The following is a 22,254-nucleotide window of genomic DNA, read 5'->3' as shown; positions in this document are numbered from 1 at the left end:
GCAGAAAAAAGAATGAATCCAATGCAAGAAAGAGACCTAGTTGTTTTTTTACTTTTTAAGGAAAAAGGTAATTAAATGGCACAAGAGGAAAACTAAACTGTATCAATTTAAGTGTTTTTGAAACAAAAGCAATTTTGGATTCAGATAAAATTTTCAGAATCTCAGCTTGTTGTGATTTTTCTCTCTTCAAGATCAGTCCTGACTTCTAACTCAGAAGGATTTTAGAAGTATCAGAAAACCCATAAAAATTCCCTGGGTTTGAAAGGCAGCTGGAATTTTAGGTTCCTCCCTACATCAGTCACTCAGCTTCTGAGAATTGTTTTTCTGCACTTGCCCTGTGAGCTGGGAGTTTGGTCCGTTCAGAGGGAGATTTCTCTCTTTCTGGTTTTGGAAACTGATCATGCGTCTCAGGCAAGGGGATCAATTACTCTAAAAAAGCCAGGTTGCTGACCCTTTGTCCTGGGACAGTGTTGGGGAAGAGGGGTAAGAACAGCTGTCTTCTGTGCCTTCAGAGGCCAGCCAGGTTCTGTCAGAGCCCCAACTGTTGCAGGCCTGATCTGGGGTAGCCTTGGGGATTGGATTGACAACTGTTCCACTTTCTGCGTGATAGGCCTGGTTAAGCTTCAACTGCCCCACTAGAACCCTGCTCAGGATACCAATTATCCTATTTTGAGAGTATATTTCATTTACAAGCATTTCCCCATAACAATTCTCTGTGTTACCAAGTGTGCCACATGTATTCTATTTAATATTGGTACTTTGAATTGAACACAGCCCCTTTGTAGTAAGAGTCTCAAAGCTGATATTGTTTCTTTTGTAAAAAATATTGTACCAGTCTTTTTGAATCCTGGTCTCATCTTTATATACTACTACAACAATGCTAGTATAATAGATGAAGACAAAGAAGAAAAAAATTGACCAACAGGCTGAATACAGAGGAATATAGACATAAATTTTCAGTAAGACGAAAACAATAAACCAAGATCTCTCAGTAAAAGATCCTGTGGATAGATTATTCCTTGTGTCAATATGAGATTTATACAGACAGTGCTTCTGCTTTTTCTGTTTTAGTTCTGTTATTAGATCCTTCAAACTGGGATTTATATTAACAGAGAAAACAAAAAACTTGTTTACCATGTATGTCGTCTTCCTTGCAAGTTATGAAATAGTAGCTATTGTTTACTGAGTGCTCTTTACAAGAATATTAATAGCTAACATATGTTGCATGCTTTCTATGTGCCAGGCACAATTCTATACACATAACACATACTGCTTTGTTTAATCTTCACAACTTGCGAGTTACGTCTGTTATTTCCTCCATTTCACAGCAGAGGGTACTGAGGCACGGAGAGGCTGAATCATTTGCCTAAAGTCTCCCAACCAGCAAAAGGCAACCTGGGATTTAGCTGCAGGCAATTTGGCCCAAGTCCACGTGCTCACCCACTATAAAGTGTTGCCTCTGTGAGCTTGGTGTTTACATGCATTGTCTCACCTAACCATAGGTGAACTTCATTTGAGAAGTGGTTACCTTTTGTGTCCCCTAAACCAAATCATGTTTTTTTTTTTAATTTAAATATTTGTAGATACATATTTCTGCATTATTGTAGAATTGCAAATTTGAGGACTTCCTCCTCATCACTATTCTTTTTACCTTAATTTACCTGGTGTACATTAGCACAGCTGTAGTAATATATGATGCTAGTTGGCAAGAAGTGGGTGTTTGGGGAGTTTGGTCTAATGCATCACGAGTATTCATTTAATGGTAACTAGCAAAATGTTAGGATCCCCCACCATTTGAGTCTATACTATACGCAAATAGGCTGACAGAAATAAAAACTATAGCTTTTCCCTTCCCCTTGTACATGTTTATAAGTGTCTATCATTTGGGGCTACCAAAGTCTAAGAAGTTTTTAACATTTCTTGCTTTGATTTAGAAGGTTTAAAGTAACTATTGAGTTATTTCTGAGACAGTCTGTAAAGTTTATGGCCTTTGATGCACAATTCCTTTCATATGTGACCTCTGTCTTCTTGTGATCAGGGGAGGTAAAGTAGCCTAGTGATTAGAGAATGGCTCTGGAGTCTGACTGTTAGTCCTATCACTTTAGACAAGTTCCTTAACTTTTCTTTACTATAGTGTTTCTCATCTGTAAAGTAGAATGATAATGGTACCTTCTTCATATGCTAGTCATTTTGTGATGACTAAAAAGTTAACATTTGTTAAGTACTTGTTTAGTATTTAGGCACCCAACATAGAGTAAGCCCTCATGATTATCACTATATTGGTGGCTCTGTGATTTTAAATTAAGGCAGTGAGGCTCTGCAAATACAATGAGGGGCTCTACAAGTAACTTAGAAGTTAACATCTTCTCTCCTTGATGTTAGTGATGGGAATGTTCAAATCCCATGTTTAGAATCCACTACACTAGTTCCTCAGATGTTTTCAAAATAACAATGAGATATAGTTTAAGGGGAAAAAAAAACTACTGGGAAAAAATAAGGTATAAAAATGTTCTTTCTGGGAAGTCTTTGACAAAAATAACTGTTGAGAAACCTTCCATTGAGCACATTGTGAGAGGAGAGATTTGCGGCTGGAAAGATTTGTGGCCTCGTGCATGTCCTGGATGGATGTAACTCAGCCAGGAGAGACTTCATGGGACTCTAAGATTCCAGTGACAACTACTTTTTAGATATATTTTGAAACACTGAAACCTTGTGACTTGCTCAGTATTATTCTGCTTAGAATTATTCTTGTTGAAATGTCTCCAGTTATTCTGGGTTTAGTAGCAAGCCAAGCTGGGTGCTGATGCACTACTTGATAAGAAAGTTCCCTGAATTACCTTTAGTCAGAAAGGCATGAAGCCAAGGCCAAGGGGAGCACATCCTTTTCTGTAGAGCCTTTCCTTTTGCTTTTTTTTTTTTTTAATGACATTCCTCCCCACCCCAGCCCGTGAATATCAACTTTCCATCCTGAAATAAGAAAATGAAAGAATTTGGGGAACTCATACAAAATCACTGTCAAATCCATCAGTTCTACTTATAAAACAGATGCTTCTATTTCAGAGATTGGTTTTCACTTCAAACGTCCTATCATAGCATCTGACTTTATGAGCAATCTTACGAAAGTAGTGGAGTCCTTTCTAAAGTCACTAAACATGGTCAAAGCCATCCATAAAGCATATTCAGAGTAGGCTCTTGGTGGATAGTTTGGTGAACACACAATTACCAGGTCTCAGGGAGTAGGGTTCTGGGGTCTAATGAGACTGTGGAAACCATGTAGTACTGAAGGTTTCAATGTCAGACAAATATCTAGGTCCAACCCTAGCCCACTTCTTACAAGCTTAGTGATTGTCAGACAAGTTGTTTGCCTCTCTGAGCTTCAGATACCTTGTCTGCAAAATGGAAATAATACCTTCACTTCCAGGGTAATCCTGAGGAGTAAATGAAATCATAGTATAATTGGTTAAGGGTGTAGATCCATACTGAATCCAGGGTCCACTATTTAATACTGTGCAATCTTGGGTAAGATATTCAGCCTCTTTGTGCCTCAGAATCTCATCTATAACCTATAAACTGAGGATAATGATGGTACCTATCTCATAGGGAGTACTGATTTTAAAACTTAACCTATAATGATTGCCAGAGGGGTGGGGGTGAGGGTGAGAAAAATGGGTGAAAGCGTTCAAAAGGTACACCTTCACCCATTTCAGTTATAAGTCCCAGGGATGTAATGTACAGCACGGCTCCTATAGTTAACAATACTGTATTGTATATTTGAAAGTTGCTAAGAGAGTAGATCTTAAAAGTTCACATCACAAGAAAAAGAAATTTGTAACTCTGTGTGATGATAGATGTTAGCTAGACTTATTGTGGTGATCAATTTGCAATATATACTAGTATTGAATCATTATGTTGTACACCTGTCAGTTATTATCTCCATTAAAAAAACAGAGCGCTAATCTATGAAGATACTTGGCACAATTTAGAGCCCACAGTTTATGCTCAGTCAACGTTAGCTATTGTTATAACTTACGGAAAGTATTTAACACAGTTCCTGGCTTTTAGTAGAAACTTAGTAAGCAACTCCCCACCCCACCTCCAGCCTTTTCCTCAGCTCTCACGGGGTTGTTTGAAAGGCTGCCATAGCTTCCATCCCCACACCTATGATCCTAATTTGGACCAGATCTTGACTAAAGGCCTTTGGGTAGTCTTGAAAACAGATTATTCCACCAAATAAGGATATCAAAGATTCCTAAGTTCTAAAATGTCTCCTGAAGAACAAAACAAAACACTATTGCTTTTTGATAGTTACTTCCAAGAAGAAAAATTTTCTCAGTTTATTCCTAAAATGTGCATTTCTTTTAAACTTAGAGCTAATTGCAGTTCTTTGTATCCATGAATAAATCATTAATAGTTATCAAGGAGCTCAAGAAGTAGGGGCTGTGAAAGCAGGATTCCTCCATGGTACATTTGAAGGTTATTATTATTTTAAGTATTATTATTTTTATTATTAGGTAGTGGAAAAAGGATAGGCTGGAAAGTAGGTCCTTGTGATTATTTTTATTAGGGACCCTGAATGTATATTTCACCAGTCATAAAGCACACGTTATTTAGATAAACATGTCAAGAATGAGGTATAAACAGAGGTAAACATGCGGAGCTTTACATTTAGAACCAAAAATGAAAATTTAAGAAATCTTATGTATCAGTAACAATTATTTTAACACTAGGACCCTGTGGAAGTCTAACTTTCTTTATACTTGAGAAATACTTTATTAGCTGGCAAACCTCTGATTAAATCAGGAGTCTGAGGAATGTCTGACGGGATTTGATATTTCAAATTAAATTTCTGTTCATTCATTTGCCTCTGAGTAGTAAGTTCTGTGATTTCCAAGTGCCAAACAGTAATTCAGTGTAGAAACATACATACCATAGAAACATTCTTTTTTTTTTACTTAATTTAAGAAACTGGCTGCACCTGATAGCATCCAGGAGCGGATAGTCTGATTTGGGGACTTCTGGTTTTTATTGGCCTGATGCTCCATGGGATGGCCTACAATTTTTTTAACTTTTTTTTTTTTAATCCAGGCTGGCATCTTTTAGCAATTTTGCCTAGTCTTTGCGTCCTGTGGGAATTTACTAGTTTGCTTTATGGCCTTTGGCCAATCCTGGTGGGAAGTCTAGAGAAGAATTCGATTCTGCTTTTTCCCAGAATACTTGTTGACAGACTCAGCTGCACTGAAGTGTTACACGAGTCTTTGTGTCCCCCAGAGTACAATGATAAGGGGACGTGAGACCAGCGAGGGTCAGTGCTTCTGGGAATATAATGTTGGCTTTTAGAATTTACATATTTTTCTCATGAACTTTTAACAATTTTTAAAACAAACTCAACAACTCTGATCTTAGGAGGGAATGAGCACACAGCCCACTGTTTCCCTTTGGAAGCATTTTAAGCATTTAGCTTTTCAGAAAACAATCACTTCTTTTTGATGACCATGACTTCAAATACCCTTCCTGCCAGGCCAGTGGTGACTCATAAAACAGCAATGGATTTCAGGAACTCACCCTTAGAATATGGATGCTTGCAGATTCTTAAATGTATAACTGGATGAAATGATACACAGCAAGGGGCTTTTGTCTGAAAGATTAAATCCAAACTCAGACACTAACAGCTATGTGTCTTCTTGTGCTCTTGAGGCTTCTGTGAAAGTACTGCAGTCAGAGTGTTTGAGATGCCTGTCAGCAGCAAACGACCTTCAAAGTTTTTTAAGGTAGTAACTATAAGCAAAACAATGGTCCCACAAATGTTAGTCCTATTAAATTTAGATCACTTGTTTTTGACATCTTAGATGTGACTCTTGCTGCCAGGCTTGAATTCAGCTGTGTGATAATATTCAGTTGCCCTATGAAATTCACTTCTTGAAAGGGGCTAGCACTATCTAGAAAAGTAAAAGAACCTTGGCTCCCTTTTAGGAACTACTGTTAACACAAATCAGTTAAAATAAGTTGCTTCTTGTGAAGATAAAATGAGATACATGTCATCATTAGCAATCATACTAGATATACTTTGAAGTACAAACTTTTTGGTGTTCCAGAATGACAACCCAAATGTGCCTTATAAAATATATCCCTAAAAACTTGTGCTTTTTACTGTCAAGGAATAGCCTAAAATCCAGAAAGTGTGATTTTTCCTCTCTCAGAGCAGAATGTGTTTACTATTGAAATATTAGAAATAAAACTGTGACTGTTCTAAGATTAAAGTGGCAATGCTCAGATTCTCAGTCTTACCAGTTCTGTGATTTAATCTGCCCTCCTATAAGACTGAGAGGAATACGTGTACTTGTATTTACATAGCACCTGTCTTCCTAGAATATCTAGTGTTGTGCATACTCATTATGGCACAACATTCTAGGAAGAGAGGTTTGAGACAGCATTAGGGGAAACTGGTGGAAAGAAATTTGCATATGGTCGTGTAGTAAGTCAGTGACTGTGATTACTTTTTATTTTACATTCCAGTGCTTGTAAACCATGCAGTGGATTCCTTGGAATAATGTACATAAGGCACCTAACATAACATAAGCACTCAATAAATGATCAATGCTATTGTGTTGACAATGAAAACTTGACTTCATAAATGCTCTGCCTAGAAATTAAGCTAACAAAGGACAAGGGAAAAGGCAAGATCCTAAAAACTAAACAAAAACTGCTTCATCATACTCTCAAACCAGCCAATCCAAACATCTGCCACCACAACAAAACCAACAATACACAGACTGCGAAGGGTGCCCAGTGGGAAGGAAGCTGAGGTCGTGAGTTCTAAGTCTCCCACCTGCCACACTGACATCATTTCCATAACTCCAGCCGGAAAGGTGGAAAGCTTATTTTGCATGCAGTTTCCCAGTGGGCTCCCTGGTTGGGGAGAAGATGCAAAGTAATTCCTCTCACTCCAGGGAGCTGGCTTAGTCCTTCTCCCTCCAACACCCTCATCCCACAGGGTGAGGTTAGACTCTGCCGTGGATACAATTTTGGAGGATTCTCACACTTTTTCCATAATTTGGGACTGTATGGTACAAGATGAGACCTATGCTACCAGCTCCCAGTTGAAGTTGCGGGTGCTCTGACTACATGCCTGACATGTTTCTTAGCTTTTTGACAACTCCATGACAGTCCCAGTCACATCAGGTGTATCTTTAGTCATTAGCTCCAAACAATGGCTCTGCTAAGATGGCCACCTTCCAACAGGAAATAGGTAAAAACATTTCTCATTCCTACATACCACAAACCACTGGACAACTGGGAATACTTGTGGGTCAATACCACCCTTGGCTACTTTTGAACTAATGATCTCAAATTGACTACCTTGTGTTCCATTGTCTGCCCCCTATAATACTATGTTAAAAGTGCATTATAAAAATGATCTTCTTTCCTGCTTTGCCTTAATATGCCCTTTTTGGTTGTTCAGTTAGAAAAGAATGCAAAATATACAGCATTCAGCAGACTTTCTTTGTAGAGAACAAGTCACACAAACAGTAGTATTGTATAATGGATAGATTGCTTTTTCCTTTATCCTAGATGAATCTTCCTAACTGATTTCCCCAAAAGGCAAATAAGGGACCAAGCTAGATCCTGTGGTTCTAACCTCTAGGTAAATTGCCACCAAAGGCAATGGAAGATTTTCCAGAGAAACAGCAGAAGAATCAGCCCCACTGTTCTGTAGCTGACTTACCTCTTCTCTGTATGTCACAGAAATACTTACGACTTGCAGTTTTACAATGCACAGAAAAATGGAAATGCTCACAAAAAAGAAATTCAGATGTTTACAGGGCAATATAAGAGAAATATCAGAGAAATGACTTAGGTCAGAACAGCTCATACAGGGAAGTTTTTTTTTTTTTTCAAATATGTACATTGAACAGGTAAAGAAGAAAGTAATATTTTAATAGGATAGTGAAAAACATAGCAGATTGACAGTGACAGCAGAAAAAGAACAGGAGTACAGATATTTTCAGAGGATTAAAATGGTACCATGTACCCTCAAACCAGGCAAGCTTTTATGAGAGGTCTCTAGACATATCTCTTGTATTGAGTAGATGGTTTTTCTGGAGCTGTCAAAAATGCTTTGTGGTTCTCTATATTATTTCATGTCGAATATTTTCCATGGTTGGTCAGACTTGGACTTAAAATAGATATGAGAAAGGTCTTCAGGTTTACTGTCAGTAACATTATTAACTTCAGAGCCAGCTGGATGACGGCATTGTTTGTGACCAATCCAAATTTACAAGGTAACCTTGCCTGAATCCTCCTGGTCCATCAAATATAAATAATAAAGTGAAGGTGCAAGAATAGAATTGCAAGGAACAGTGGGAGAAGCAGTCGTCAGAAAGCAAAACAAACACAAGGAAAAAAAATCTGTGAGGTGACTTAGAAATTAGGCTAGTAATTGTGTGTTCTCACCCTACGGCCTCCACACATGGGGTTCCTCGTGCTTCACAATCAGCCCCTGGAGTCAGTAACCCCTCATGCCCCAACCATGTGGTTTCCCAAGGGAAAACAACAGTCATATGTACCTTTATCTGCAGCCTGCTCACCTTCTTATCTGTCCCTCCATTACACTGTACTCTACCGCTTGCCTCGGCGGAAGAAAACAAACTTATGCTTTCATGGGCAATTGGAGATGTACTCATTTAGTTTCTTAAGTAACTGGGGAGAGAGGATGGGCATCAATCTCTAAGGGTAATTATCCTTCTTGCCCCATCCCATTTACTTTAAAGAAGTCTTTGGAAATGAGCTAATGTATGTAAAACATCTTGCAAGTGCCATAATAAGTGTCCCATAATTATTAACCCCCTCTTTCTTACCCATCTTACCAAACTATGTACATTCCAACAGTCCCCAAGGTACCTTCTCTGCGGCATCAAACAGGTGGCTGAGGTTGACAGACCAGAGCTGATCCCTGTCCTCGATAAATTTCTTATCCCTTAACACTAGTAATAGAGATTAAGCTAAACTTAAAAAGGAAATGTCAGTCAATACGTGTTATATTTTCACTATACTTGAACCTTTTCACCATAGGAACACAGTTGTTACGTTACATAGAGACTGTGTCCTAATGCTGATATCACTGATCACTGTCTTTCTTGTGGCTAAAGCATAAATCCTAAATATCCCCCTTACTTAATACAATGGCCCAGGTCTATTTGGGGGTGCTCCCAGATTTTTAAGTGTGCAAAGAAGATAAATATGTTTTAAGTCAATCTGAGTTAGATTTTTGACTCATTAAAAATATTCTGCTCCTTGGACCCAGATTGGGAGGTGGCATCTAAAATTAAGTTGAGGACTTGGTAGGCATTCTTTTCGGGGACTCAAGTAACACTGCAAACGATTCGTTTCAAGCAAAGTGGACACTCAGCTTCAGCTACAAGATTACTCTTCCGCAACAGACGGTTTCCACACCTGCACTGTGACACCACTTTTCTTGGCTGAAAACTTCGGCCTCGGTGCCACAAAGTAAGATGTTGAGGCTGATTCTCGCTTTGGAGAGGTAGGAATGGCCACCGGCACTGGGGAGGCAGCTGACTGGTGAGGTGGCCTCGGTGAAGAAGGAAGGCTGAGAGCTGTAGGCTGGTACTGAGTACACGGACGAAGCCTGCACGTTAGTGGGCGAGCCAGCATTCACTGGCCGAGGAGGAAGAGCTTGTTTCATGGCTGGCACTGAACTGACCTTGACTGATGACTTTGTTGGGAGGCCACCTTTTGCATCTGGAGGTTGGAAAGTAAACAAGGACGCATTTAGCTGATATGGTTGGTGCTTCATGACATCCAAAGCATTGAGGGGTTTCTTGCCCTTTTTCTTGCTTGTTTTGGAGGCCTGTGGGCCTGACGGCTGAGACTTGACTGCGGCCAGTGGGTAGGAGGGGGAGTGGATAGGATTGTAGGCCATGGGAGGAGGTGCACGGACGTTGGAGGAGTACTTCCAACCGGCCGGTAGAGATGGAGTGGGAGACTGAGCACGGGCAGCGTGGGCCTGCACCGTGTCTGAATCCACCACATACTTCTCCATCCTCGACTGCCTTTTAGCGAAGAGCTGGGCTCCTTTCCCACTCATTCCCGGAAGCTCATTGGATGGTCTGACTGCACCAGCATGAGCAGTGTTTACTGTTGGTGTGGGAGCTGCTGGCTTGGGAGTGTAGTTCAGGCTGGCTACCGTTGCTTGTGGTCCTTTGAAGGGACCAGCCAGGTTCAGAGCACTTGCGGGCCGGGCAGGAGGATAAGAAGGCTGGGCTATTTTGATGGAGGAGACCATGGTGCCCTGTGATGGGTTGGATGTGGGGAAGGCAGGAGGTTGGGTTGGAGCCACTCCTGGTGACCAGACCGGAGAAACTGGAGTTACTGGTTGGGAAGATGAGGACTTGACAGCAGGCTTTGGAGCAACAGGAGGTGGGGTCTTTTGTTTCGCAGAGGAGCTCTGCATGAAATTACAAGCCTCTGCTCCTAAACTGAGGTAGTCTTCTTCGGGTCCAGAATCACCTCCTGCTCCAGTGCCCCTTTTGCCTTCTGAATTTTGAAGAAGTGACAAGAGTTCAGGATTTGGACTTACTTTGGGCTCTTTAAAAGTGAACATGGGTTTTGTTGTGCTTCTCCTTTTGGCCTCCTGCAATATTCCTGTTCTTTTTGCTGGCACTGCGATCCTTTCATCCCGGGAGGCTATTCGTTCAGACGAATCATAAAAGGCTGACTGGGACCATGGGGCAGGCTGGGGCCACGGAGGAGGCTGTGCCGGGCCAGCTGTCGGACTTGACACTGCTCTGGAGAAGCCTTCAGGTGGGGGTGTGACTGCAGAATAAGGTGGAGGTGCAGGAAAGTCAGCGATGGGACTTGTCAGGTTTCGGGTTGGGGAGAAAGGGGTTGTTGGCTGGTTCACAGACCCTGGGAAGGGTTTGGCTGTTCTGTTCATAGGCATCATCCTCTGAGCCTCTGCTGTCTCAGACACCCCAGTGAAGCCATTCTGTTGGGGCACATGGCCAAGACTAGGGCTCACCTCAATGTAGCTTTTGCTCACGGAGCTCTGCACTCTCACTGATTCTTCTTCCTTCCTTTGGTAGGAAGTCATGGCTCTCAGGCCATCGGTCTGGGCAGCATCTGGTTCTCTGCTTGGCACTCCACCCATCCTCTCCTCCTCTTTTTGGGCTGTGATCTGATCCATTCTCTCTCTCCTCTTGGCAAACATGAGGGCCCCCTTGCCTGTGGTGTCTGGCAACATCTCCATCTTGTCCCCTCTGTTCAGTTTCTTTTCAATGTCCACTAGTCCAGAGTCCCAGTCAAAGTTCACAACTTGTGTGTTGTCGTCAATATCAGACAATAACTCTTCATCCACCTCTGATTCACTTGCACCCAGAAATGCTACTTCACATGTATCTTCTTTGTCACCCTCTTCCTCCTCCTCGTCTGCCTCTCGCTCAAGTTCACCAGTCCCGTAGCTGACTAGGGTGTATTTCCTGGCCCTCCGACGACGCTTCTTAAACATCAACACCCCCTTGGAGTTGGGGTTGGGGGCATCTGTTAGAAGGAGGGCAATGCTTTTGCATTTAGATTTTGCTTCTTTCACCTGCTTTTCTGATAGACTTTCACTCCTTCTGAGCCCTAGGGAAAGTACAAAAATTATATTGAGTTGATGAGTTCAAGGAAGACTCCATAGCAACCCAGAAATCAACTCTCCTCGGGGAAGATGAATATGGAAAAAACATGTTTACAATTGCATACTGAATTTTGAGGCAATGCAACTCATTTCTCTTTCTTATTTCTTTTAAAATTTATACTTCTATAATGATATATATGATGATATGATATAATATATGTAACTTATATATATTATATAATACCCCATTTCATTTTTTTATGTAAGTACATTTTTAAGTATGTTGATTAGAATATATGCTTCATAATTTGTCTCTGTATGGGTCCTTACCCTTTAACAATAAACACTGGCTAGTAAATGTCAGTTAATAGGATGTAATTAAAATTACAAAGGAAATAATTTAAGGACATAATATTTTCTGAAAACAAGTTAAGATATATCTAAATAAAATGTCAATATAAAAAGTTTCCAAGCATTTTTAAAAAGCAGGAGGGGGAAACAAGAAAATGTTATTTACTAAATGTTTTAATGTAATGAGTTAAAAATTTTGTTTTACTTTGACATTCTCCCAAAGTCTTTGAAACTACTGAATTAATATAAATTTAAAAAACTGAATGAATAATATGTTAAGGTACTGAATCAATAACTAATTAATAATAACTCAGAATACTAGTTTAATGTGAATACATGTAAGAAATTTTAGCTACAAAATTGTCTAGATAAATTTGTTTGTAAATAAATTGCTATCTTGGAAATATAATACTACTTCAATTGCAGCAAGAATAAGTGTAGATCTTGGGGAAGTTTAAAAATTATGTGATTAGTAACTCTTTTAACTGTGGGTAAAAGCTGATGTAGAAAGTAAGTCATAAAAAAATAAAACGAAAGAAAGTCATGTAAAACAAGAGCTTGACTGTTCTAAAATAACAAAAATTTGTATTTAAATTTTAGATTTTGTTATTATTGTTACAAGAAATAAATTGGTGGCAAATGAATTTATAGCACTACCTAATTACAATCATATATTCAATGATAAATGAGCATGATTCACAAATAAGTTTTGAATTTCTCAAAATAGTTCAGTGGAAATTTCAGAAACATTTTTTGAATATTTTATGATTGAAATTAGCTCTTTTTGTCACTGGAAAAAAATTAGACTTAGTGGTTAATTTTTTTTTAATGTAATAGAATCAAAATAGTTTTATAGCAAAGTTACAGAGATATTCGCTGGTAATCAAATTTTATTCAGAGAAAATGGTAAAAAGCATGGTCATTCTTAAGTGTAACAGAGTATTACACAAGTGACTAGTGTTATACAACTTGCTATTAAATTGACAGTCACAGTTGCACAGTTGTTGCCAACTTTACTGGCAACATGTAAAGTATGAGAGTGCTGCCTTAATGCATTTGTTTAATATACTATAAATGTGAAGGTGCATACAGATGCTTAAAGTATAAGGAATGATTAACAGCACTTGCCAATTCAGCTACAAGTGGTTATGCTAAAAATATGCTTTGAAAAGAATAACAATAGTTAGGAGACAGTGTAATACTCTGAATAACCAAGATCATTACTGTTGTGAATATCATTCATACATCCCAGTGCCTTCGACAGTCAGTCTTTACCTCCTCAAATGAAATTCCAAATTTTTTTTTAAGCACATGAAAGAAAATAACAAAAATCATAAAAGCTAACTGCTATTCTTACCCTCATTCTCCTTTCTGTGATCGCTCCCCTGGGTAAAACAAAACGCCGTAAAAAGCCTTGAATTTAAAATGTACTTTGTGTTGGGGGACATTTAAATGCCTCCACATGGCCCTGTGTCCAGAAGGTAGATGAAATGCTTTTCAGTCTAGTGAAGGCTTACAAAATGGAGAGGATCATGTAACCGCTCAGTATTCCACATGTCCTTGTCTATCAAACTCACTTCTGCAAGCATCATCATGCTGCACAATGATTTTTTTCAAAATGAGGATCTGCTTTTAATATCAGCGGTGGAGCCTGTATTTTAAAGACATCTCTCAGCAGCAGACTCAACAGTTTTTGACATTTAAACTCAGAGTCCACATGACTTCAGATACTCTCAGATGCTATTTAACATGAAATATGACAATATTCTGAGACAAATCAAGCAGGCACATTAACAGTACATTTTCTTTAACAGTTCCTGTGCCTTTGGGGATAAAAGAAAGTGCATTAAAATCATTTAAATCTACTACAGAGTTCAAACTTATTACTTCCAATTTAGAAATTTGTGTTCACAATTTCATGTTTGTTATTTTGTGCATTAATAAATTTTTTTTAAAAAGTGAATGAAAGACATAAGAAAAATCTTTAAAAAAAAAAAAAAATCCATGCAGGTGAAGCAGCAGCAAATGCTCTAAGCTCCCAAGCCCCTTCCGACAGCCCAGCAGCGGCCCCTGGGGCAGGACTTACGTGCGTGGCGCGCTCTGTGCTTGTGAGGTCTGCTGTGATCCCTTTCCGAGCGTGAATCTTCTCCCTGCTCTGTGCCTTCTGATGAGACTGCAAAGGATACCAGAGAAGGAGGTGCTTCTGACTGCCCTCCTTCCACCGGAGAATCCACACACCCCTTTCCTGCCTGAAGCCTGCACCCTTCCGTCTTCTGCCTGTCAGAGCAGTCGAAGATCACTTCTACTCGGGGCAGCCCCGAGTCTCCTGCTTCACTTCCTTGGATCACTCTCAATTCTTGGCCACTGGAGATCTGGATTATCTTGCCGGACCTCAGAGAAGGGTCCCCTTTCTCACCAGTGGGGACTGAAGTTGTGTGGACAGTCCCGTCATGTTGTAAATGAGGATCTAGGTCAGGAGACTTGGATTTTTCAGCTCCCAGGAGAGCCACTACAGGGGCACCAGTGCCTTTGTTTCTGTCTTGTGAAAGGGACAGTTGTAGCTCAACCACAGTGCCTGGCCGCCCCACTTCTGCCTTCTCCTTTAAGATAACCTCCTCTGCTAGGCGTCCACTTTCGGAGTCAGAGGTGTGAGGAGCCGGGCCTGTTCCTTCTTTCAAGCTCCCAGGAAAACCAGCGCCGCTTGCTTGATCCTCAGCTAGGGGAGCTCCACTCTTGACTGGGGCGATGTAGAACTCTCTATACTGGCTTTTTGTGGCTGGTTGAATCTGTAGGGTGGTACTTTCCACATACCCCTCATGGGTGAAATGCTCATGGTTTTTGTTTTCAGTTTCAGAAATCAAAGTCTCACTTATTCCACTGGATGGTCTGCACACAGAAAAATCAGTCCAGACAGTTAAATCAGAGTGTATTACACCTGCCAAAATACTTCCTGACACTTTTATGGTGTTTAAAATACAGTCAAAATATTTCCTCTTAAATGTCAACTGCAACATATTTGAAAACAGAACTTGGCAACATGTTTGTATTATTATTTAAAGATCTGCCAAACAAATATGTCTTTAAAGCAAAGCAAAAATGCTCACAAAAGATTATAACACTGAAATCCATCTTAAATTCAGCATTTATTTTTTTAAAAGAACAGGTTATAGCTACATGGATGCCCTTTATCTATAATTATTTGGGTCTTTTCAAATAACCATGTTTGTTATAATTTGACAAAGCATTTTAATGTCTTATTGACTAAGTTTATGTCTGGACATTATGAAGTCAGATAAACATATTCTGCAGCTTCAGAGCAATATTAATATACAGATAGCTCAAGTAATCCTTTTAGAGGCTGTGCTTTCTTGAAAGGAATGAAATAGAAGCTGTTTTTTAAGCTCCAATGAGCATGTGTTTTGTAATAAGTGGACCCCAGCCCAGTACTCTTGTGTAAAGAGAAATCCTTTCCATGCTGCAATGAACCATTGAGTCATAGAGTATTTATAATCTGATATGTCTCCCCTTCTCTATTTGAACTTGTCTCTTGGAGCATTTTCCTTATAGGATCTCTGAAGTCAAAATGTTCCTTAATCTTTCAGCTAAGGAACCTGGAGCTGTTCACCATAGTCCTTTGACCTTAACCATTCCCAGCTAGTTTTGCAAATTTGAGTTTGCAAGAAGAAATGTCAGTTAAGGGTTAAACAACTTCTTGCAAAAACTCTTAATTTAAACTCTAACTGCTTTTAGAAGAGAAGCATCATTCACAGAACAGCTGTAGGAGATGCCTTCGTTTCTTACATTTTTAAGTTTTTTTTTAAGCAGCATCTATCTCAGGCCCCTTTCTTCCTCGTTCAAAATGTACCCTGACTAATGCAGGATCATCAACTGAAGGGAGAGAGCCCCTACTTCTGTTCTACTCAAGGGCGTTTACCTTAGAATTTATGTGGTAGTAAAATTTAAGACTAATATTCAAAATAATTACTCTTAATTTTGCTTTTGACTGCATTTAGCAAAACAAAAGTAAACAAAACACAAACTAACAATCAAATGAAATGCAGAATCTTCTATGCAAGTAATCTGTAAAGCTTCCTGATAATACCAAAAAACCCTATTATAATATAGTATTTTAAAAACATGATGACAGCAAATTAGATATTTCTTCCACAGGAAATGATGAATACACTCTATGCAAGTAAATTTGAGGGTACCAAAAGGCTAGAGAGTTTTAATTTAGGAAGGCCTTGAGATAGAAGTAGATTAAATCACTTTCAATTATGTTAGCAATCAGTTATAAAACTGAGAAGAGAGTAGTTTGAATTCATTCCAGACTTACAGACTGTAATACAGGCAAATGAGTCAGAGAAATGTTAACAGTTATTGGTAGCTAAAGTAAAATGGATATACTTGAGTAAAAATCATAAAAGAATTAGAGGATAAAGCTTTATACCTTAAAATGCTCGTTTCCATTCAGTGCACATAGTTACTCAATTCCCCAATTTATGTGTCATAAGTGTATATAAATATATATATCTGTGTGTATATATATAATTTTAATAAAGTTTACAATAGAGACTTAATGTTAAAGGAGGCTTTTAAGTTGGTCTGACCCAGCTATCTCTGGGCAGTAGTCCAGGAAAAGTAAATCACTTGTCCTCTAGTGATAGATGACAGTTACATGAGTGACAGAAATATTTAATTCCAGGAAACGATGTTCAGATATCCAGATTGGTGGTGGTGGTGATGATGATGATGATTACCTTTGGGCTGATTTTAATTTGAGATTCCATTTTGAATCTTATCAATTATTTATTTATTTTGTAAAAGTCAATTATTTAAGAGAAAATAATAATAACCAAGATTCCAGTTATTAAAAGAAGCAAAGAACTAGTCCATTTATTTCTGAAAATAAATATGTACCTAAGACTCAGCTTTAAACCACCAAGAATTTTCCCACTGATAGTCATCACAATCAAAACAAGAACTAGTAGGGGATGTCCCACACCACAAGTGTGTTCTAAAGAAACTGGCCTCATTAAATCAGCAAAGACACCAAAAGGGAATAAATTAGAACAGGTTTTTCTCCCATTTTGGGTGTCATTAAACCTTTACCAAGATGAAACTCTTCAAATACCTCAGAGATTTATGCATAAAAGTGGCCAACACTGTGACTACACTTGGCAACATTCCTGTTAGATCCCTTTTAAAAGCAAATTGCAGCTTTATAAATAAGTAGGATCCCAGGGGCTTAAACATTGGGCTTGAAGGGTAAATATTTAGCTGGGAGATTCTGAGACTAACGCTAGATTTCCTTTATTTTCACAAGATTTTGGCCAATGTGAGTTCACATTTGTATAGAAATGGAAACATATTGAATAAGTATCAGGGAGGTAATGCTGTATGTAGTTTTTCTGCAAAGTTAAGGCAAAACCTGGAAGTTTTTGAAATTCTGTGTGAAAAGTCCTCTCTTGTCGTCCTGAAGGCTGCTTTTCAGGAAGCCAGAGCTTTCCTTTGTGGATTCCGCGGTCAGGGCCTCACTTACAAAGTTAGTTTGGACTATACTGTGATTTGGACATGGTAAAAATGCTGATTCTACAGTTTTTTTTGTCATTACCTTTATTGTTTTCTTTTGTTTTTATATTTAAGGTTGACTTCTGCATTTTTAAGCTATCAGGTGAGAAGAGTAGTATTTGGAGACATGAAATTGACAAGTGATTTGCATTGACAGTCCAAAAACTTTATTCGAACCATTGGCTTTTTGCTCATATCCAAATATGGTTTTTATTGGCAAACAGAAATTGGGCTGCTTTTAAGGATTTTTTGGTTCTTTTCCTTCTCCTAGGCATCCTCTTTCTATTTAAATAAATCTTATACAGTGTAATCTTTTAACATTTAAACATTTTAAATTCATCTAGGAATCTAGGAATTATAATTTAGTGATCCTGATCCACCAAAAAATGTTGACTTAGAAGTATTAAATTGTGTTCCATATACTTAGCTTCCAAAGGAAGCAGTCTAAAATACCTGAGATTTTCAACAAAGTTCTTGAAATAAAATTTTTCAAGTTAATTCTCAATTAAACAGAAAATTCAGTTGATTAGAATTGCCATTTTTCAAACACTATGATTTTTCTGTTTAACTATCCCGATCTTCTACAGAGCACCCTCATTTCCCCATAAATAACAATTTATATGTGTAAGTAGGACTTATAATCATTCCCATGTAGCTTCAGGAGGAAATATATATTCCAACAAATGTTTTATACCTTTTGATGAGCATTTGGAGAGAGTCTGTTATGCTCTCCATGAGCTTAATGACTTCTGGGTACGTGAGGTCTGCACAAGGGTTGCCGTTGATAGAAACCACTTCATCTCCCTCACAGAGCCCAGACCCAGAGGCTTTACTCTGGCTTCGGATCTGAGTGGAATGAAAAAGGAGGCAATAGTTAGAATCACATAACTTGTTAAAAAAAAATGCACCACTATCTCTGAGAAATTTTTACTTGGGACAGGTAAATAGATCTGCAAACTGTAAAATCTGCCCTGATTTTTAATTTATTTGTCAACCTATTAGACCATCTGCTATACTTCTCACCCGTCTCACACACAATTTATTATATACCATAATGTCAACATTTAATTCATAGCATTCTAAGTAGACAAAAAAAAGGAAAGGAAATCTATGGTAAAGGAATTAGAATGACAGAAATAAAGAATAGAGAATGGGGGGAAGACAGATGTTTAAACTAATTATAAAGATAATTATTTCACACTGTGAAGTTTGACCAATCAGAAAGTGGCTTCTCCCATTTAAATAAAATTTAAAAGCCCTTCCCATTGCCAGGATGAGTGGAACACCTACTGTAAGGAGTTGTAGGCAGAGCAATCATTCTAAGGAGAGAGCTGTACAGCTCAATGAACTGATGAAAGCCATCCCAGTAAAACTGGGGAAATTAGGCAACTGGATATTAAGATTTATGTCAAGGGGAGAAATCCTTGATTGAAATCAACTATTCAAGATTTGATACTAAGCAAACTTTACCAAAAAAGAAAGAAAAAAGAGATTATTTTGCAAAAAATAAAAATAGCCTTGCTCTAAGGATTGCATCATATTCCAGCACAGATTGCTGTGGAACAAGAACTGAATAAAAACATAGATTAGAACCTTCAAATCCTGGAAGAAGAAAGCTTTAGAGGAGTAGAATAACAACAGAGAGCTCCCACCAATCCTTAGTGAGGATTAACTTTCAGTTATTCCTGGAGGCTTACATGCTGTATAATTACGATTATGGTAAAATGTTGTGCTGGTTTTTCTCCCTCTGCACATTCTCTACCCTACTTGGTGCTGCTTTGTGGCAGTGGGGAGACTGGCCTCTAGAGACTGAACTGACTGGGTTCCCATGCATGCTGACTTCTGACTGGATTTGGTCAACAGGAAGCCCCAGATCAAAAAGCAAAGGGAATGAGAGGTCAGGGAGATGCTATCGCTGCTGGACCTGCTGGGCCATGGCTTGGCATTGGCTCTGTTCCTTGATCTAGACAGTCACAGCTCCTGCTTGTCTGTCCCTCTTCCACACCTCAACTCTAGTTATGTTCCAATAACACACCAATAACACACCATCTCCTTGTACCCTTGCCTGAGGATAATAATAGCTTCCTGCTCTTGATCTCTGGGTGTTTCATTATCATTTGTTGGTTCACTTGAGCCAGGCTTTAGCCTCTGCATTACATTATCTTTAATTACTCCTTTGAACATGCCACCTATTTCCTGCTGGGATCCTAGGTGATACTAATGTGTTTAGGCTTCATTTTATAATGTGAATTTAATCATTCTCAACAAATCATGTACCATGATCATACAATCTCAAATTTAAGAACACTTTAAGATAATATTCTAGATATTTTCTACCAAGGGGATCCCTCTCTGACTATTAAAATTAAGATTCTGAGTCCAGACAGGTCAAAACCAGGTAAGCAGCCCTTCTTGAAGAATGCTTTCATAGCCAGGCTCATGTCTGATTGGGCATGAAATGTATTTCAGTTTATCTCTAACAAGTGCCCACTAATTCCTACTAAGGTCTTAAATGATAATTAGTATGCTTACTGATACAGTTCTAAAGTTTATATCTCCAAGTGCATTTGCATTTAAAATGATACTCTTAGAAGCAGAAGCATTTCTTTAAGTGCCAAAGCAATGATGCTGTTGAAATTTGAAGTGATTCAGTTAGTTTTGTTCTGGTTGGGTCTATTCTTTTATTGTCACAAACTGTAATCTATATAGAAGGCCTCCCCCTTTTCTGAACAATCTCATTCCTTTTGTTTTGAAAGAACATGCTAATTTATTGTAAAAATTAAATGAACTCAATATTTCCAAGGAAGCAACAAAAGCAATGGGAAAGAGAATATTCATCCAGTTTTGAAAAATATCTGTTTACTGACTGCCAGATATATTTATTTTGTTGTCTTGAATGGAATTATTAAAATAAAGAGTCATGAGAGAGTTACTAATAAGTCAAGGATAAAATAGTACTCAACAATGAACATTTAAGTTAGGGATAGAATTATTCACATTTCATTCATTTAAATTTATTTAATATTTTTAATAAAGTAAGATTAGGTAGATAATAAAGCATATTTTTGAAGCATAAAACCATTCAGTCAGTGGAGTGAGATGTACTAGAATACAAACAGAAAATTAATCCTTTGGAGGACTAAAGAGGTTTTATGTTGATAAAACAGATGTGTCATTTTACCCTGTACCCCCTAAGGCCTAATCTTGCAGCAGGGGTTCCATTTATCAGCAATAAATTGTGTGAGTTTTAAGCAGCTTCATGGGTTTGTAGAGCAAGATGAAAAATTGGTTCTTGGAAAATAAACAAATCCCCAACTCAGCAGAGCTGTCTATCATCCAAACATGTGTTGTTTGATGGGAAAAGTGTAGTTCATCATTATGCTTGTCAAGTGGAGCTTTTAGCGGTAGCCAAATAAGCAAAAGCACTGCGGTAGGAGTCATTAGCATTCCTTCAGAGCATGCAGTCTGAGGTCAGCATTCAGCATCAACTGCTGTGATAGTGTTTAGCTGACCTTTTGCATTTGTCTGAACAGTAGGAAATATTTTTCCTTCAAGAACCATGTTCATATGGTGATACTTTCCTTGCCACAAACGCTTTTCCAAAGGACTACTCTTTCTCCATTTCAAGGTTGTATGCCATGGTCAATTATGCCCCCATATACCCCTTGCCAACTTCACCAATATGGTGCTGTTCATAGGTATATTTTGAAGAATAAAAATTTATGAGGGTACAAAAGATTTTTACCTTATATTGTGTATAATTGTGCATTTTTATAATTTGTATAATTGTGCATTATTATGTATCCAAGTAAAAATTCTATCTCCTGAAAACATTCTTACTTGTTAAAATGAAATACATTGTCAGTAATAAGAGTAAGTTTGGACATAAAAATCATTAGTATTTATAATGTTGAATCTCTATCATTGAAATTATCAACCAGTCTTCTCCAAAGGTGATTAGTCCTAGATTCATAAAATACATGTCCTAGTAGAAAAGAACACCAACTCTGATGAAAGAAGACATAGGTTTCAATTGTGTGGCTCCCATGCTTACTAACTGTCTGAACATAGATGAGTTACATTACATCCTTAAGCTCTAGCTTTCCAAAGTGTAAAATAGAACTAATAAATTTGATCTCTCCAGATGGTTAATAAGGATTAAAAATAATATGTGTTAAGTTCCATGATGCACACACAGCTCATAAAGGAGCTAGTGACTAGTGACTCAAGAAGGGACTACTGAGTAAGAATGAATTGACTAGTGAATAAGAATGCATTGATTTCTAGTAAGAAGGGACTAGTGAATTAGAATGCATTAACTTCCTACACACACAGACACACACACACACACACAAAAGGAACATGCCAAGTAAAAAGAAAAGCTATAAAATATTTTTGTTTCTATTCACATACTCGGTATTATCTCATCATAATCTAAGATAAATAATGTTCTATCTGTCTTTTCCTCAGCAAGTACATATTTTATAACTGAAAGATGGAGGAAGACAAGCCTATTATGTTTCCCAGCACAAGTAATAATACAAATATTTAAATTTTAGTGGCTTATTTTTATTGAGCACTTGCTATGCTAAGCCTTTTACATCCTTATACCGTTTATCTCTATAAAACCTTAATGAGAAGTATAAATGTACTTCCACTTGTATACACTCAGATGGACTGCCAGTACTTTCATTTTATGG

General features: G+C 38.2%; 1 protein-coding gene and 1 long non-coding RNA gene across 6 annotated transcripts in view; one reads left to right on the top strand and one right to left on the bottom strand.

Moving 5' to 3' along the window:
- Positions 1 to 22,254, top strand: part of LOC106729726 — a 280,510-nt gene that overhangs the window by 114,608 nt on the left and 143,648 nt on the right. The window lies entirely within an intron of this gene.
- The window catches only part of SYNPO2 (synaptopodin 2), a 156,559-nt gene that overhangs the window by 16,536 nt on the left and 117,769 nt on the right, over positions 1 to 22,254 (bottom strand). Inside the window, 4 exon segments of the mRNA XM_032462526.1 lie at positions 9,451 to 9,567; positions 9,569 to 11,637; positions 14,070 to 14,869; positions 18,249 to 18,400. Of these exon segments, the coding sequence (XP_032318417.1) occupies positions 9,451 to 9,567; positions 9,569 to 11,637; positions 14,070 to 14,869; positions 18,249 to 18,400 (3,138 nt within the window).

The sequence above is a fragment of the Camelus ferus genome, chromosome 2, assembly GCF_009834535.1.
Source record: "Camelus ferus isolate YT-003-E chromosome 2, BCGSAC_Cfer_1.0, whole genome shotgun sequence".
Classification (NCBI taxonomy): domain Eukaryota; kingdom Metazoa; phylum Chordata; class Mammalia; order Artiodactyla; family Camelidae; genus Camelus; species Camelus ferus.
Note: the sequence above shows the minus strand (reverse complement) of the source record. Positions and strands in the feature narration are given on the sequence as shown.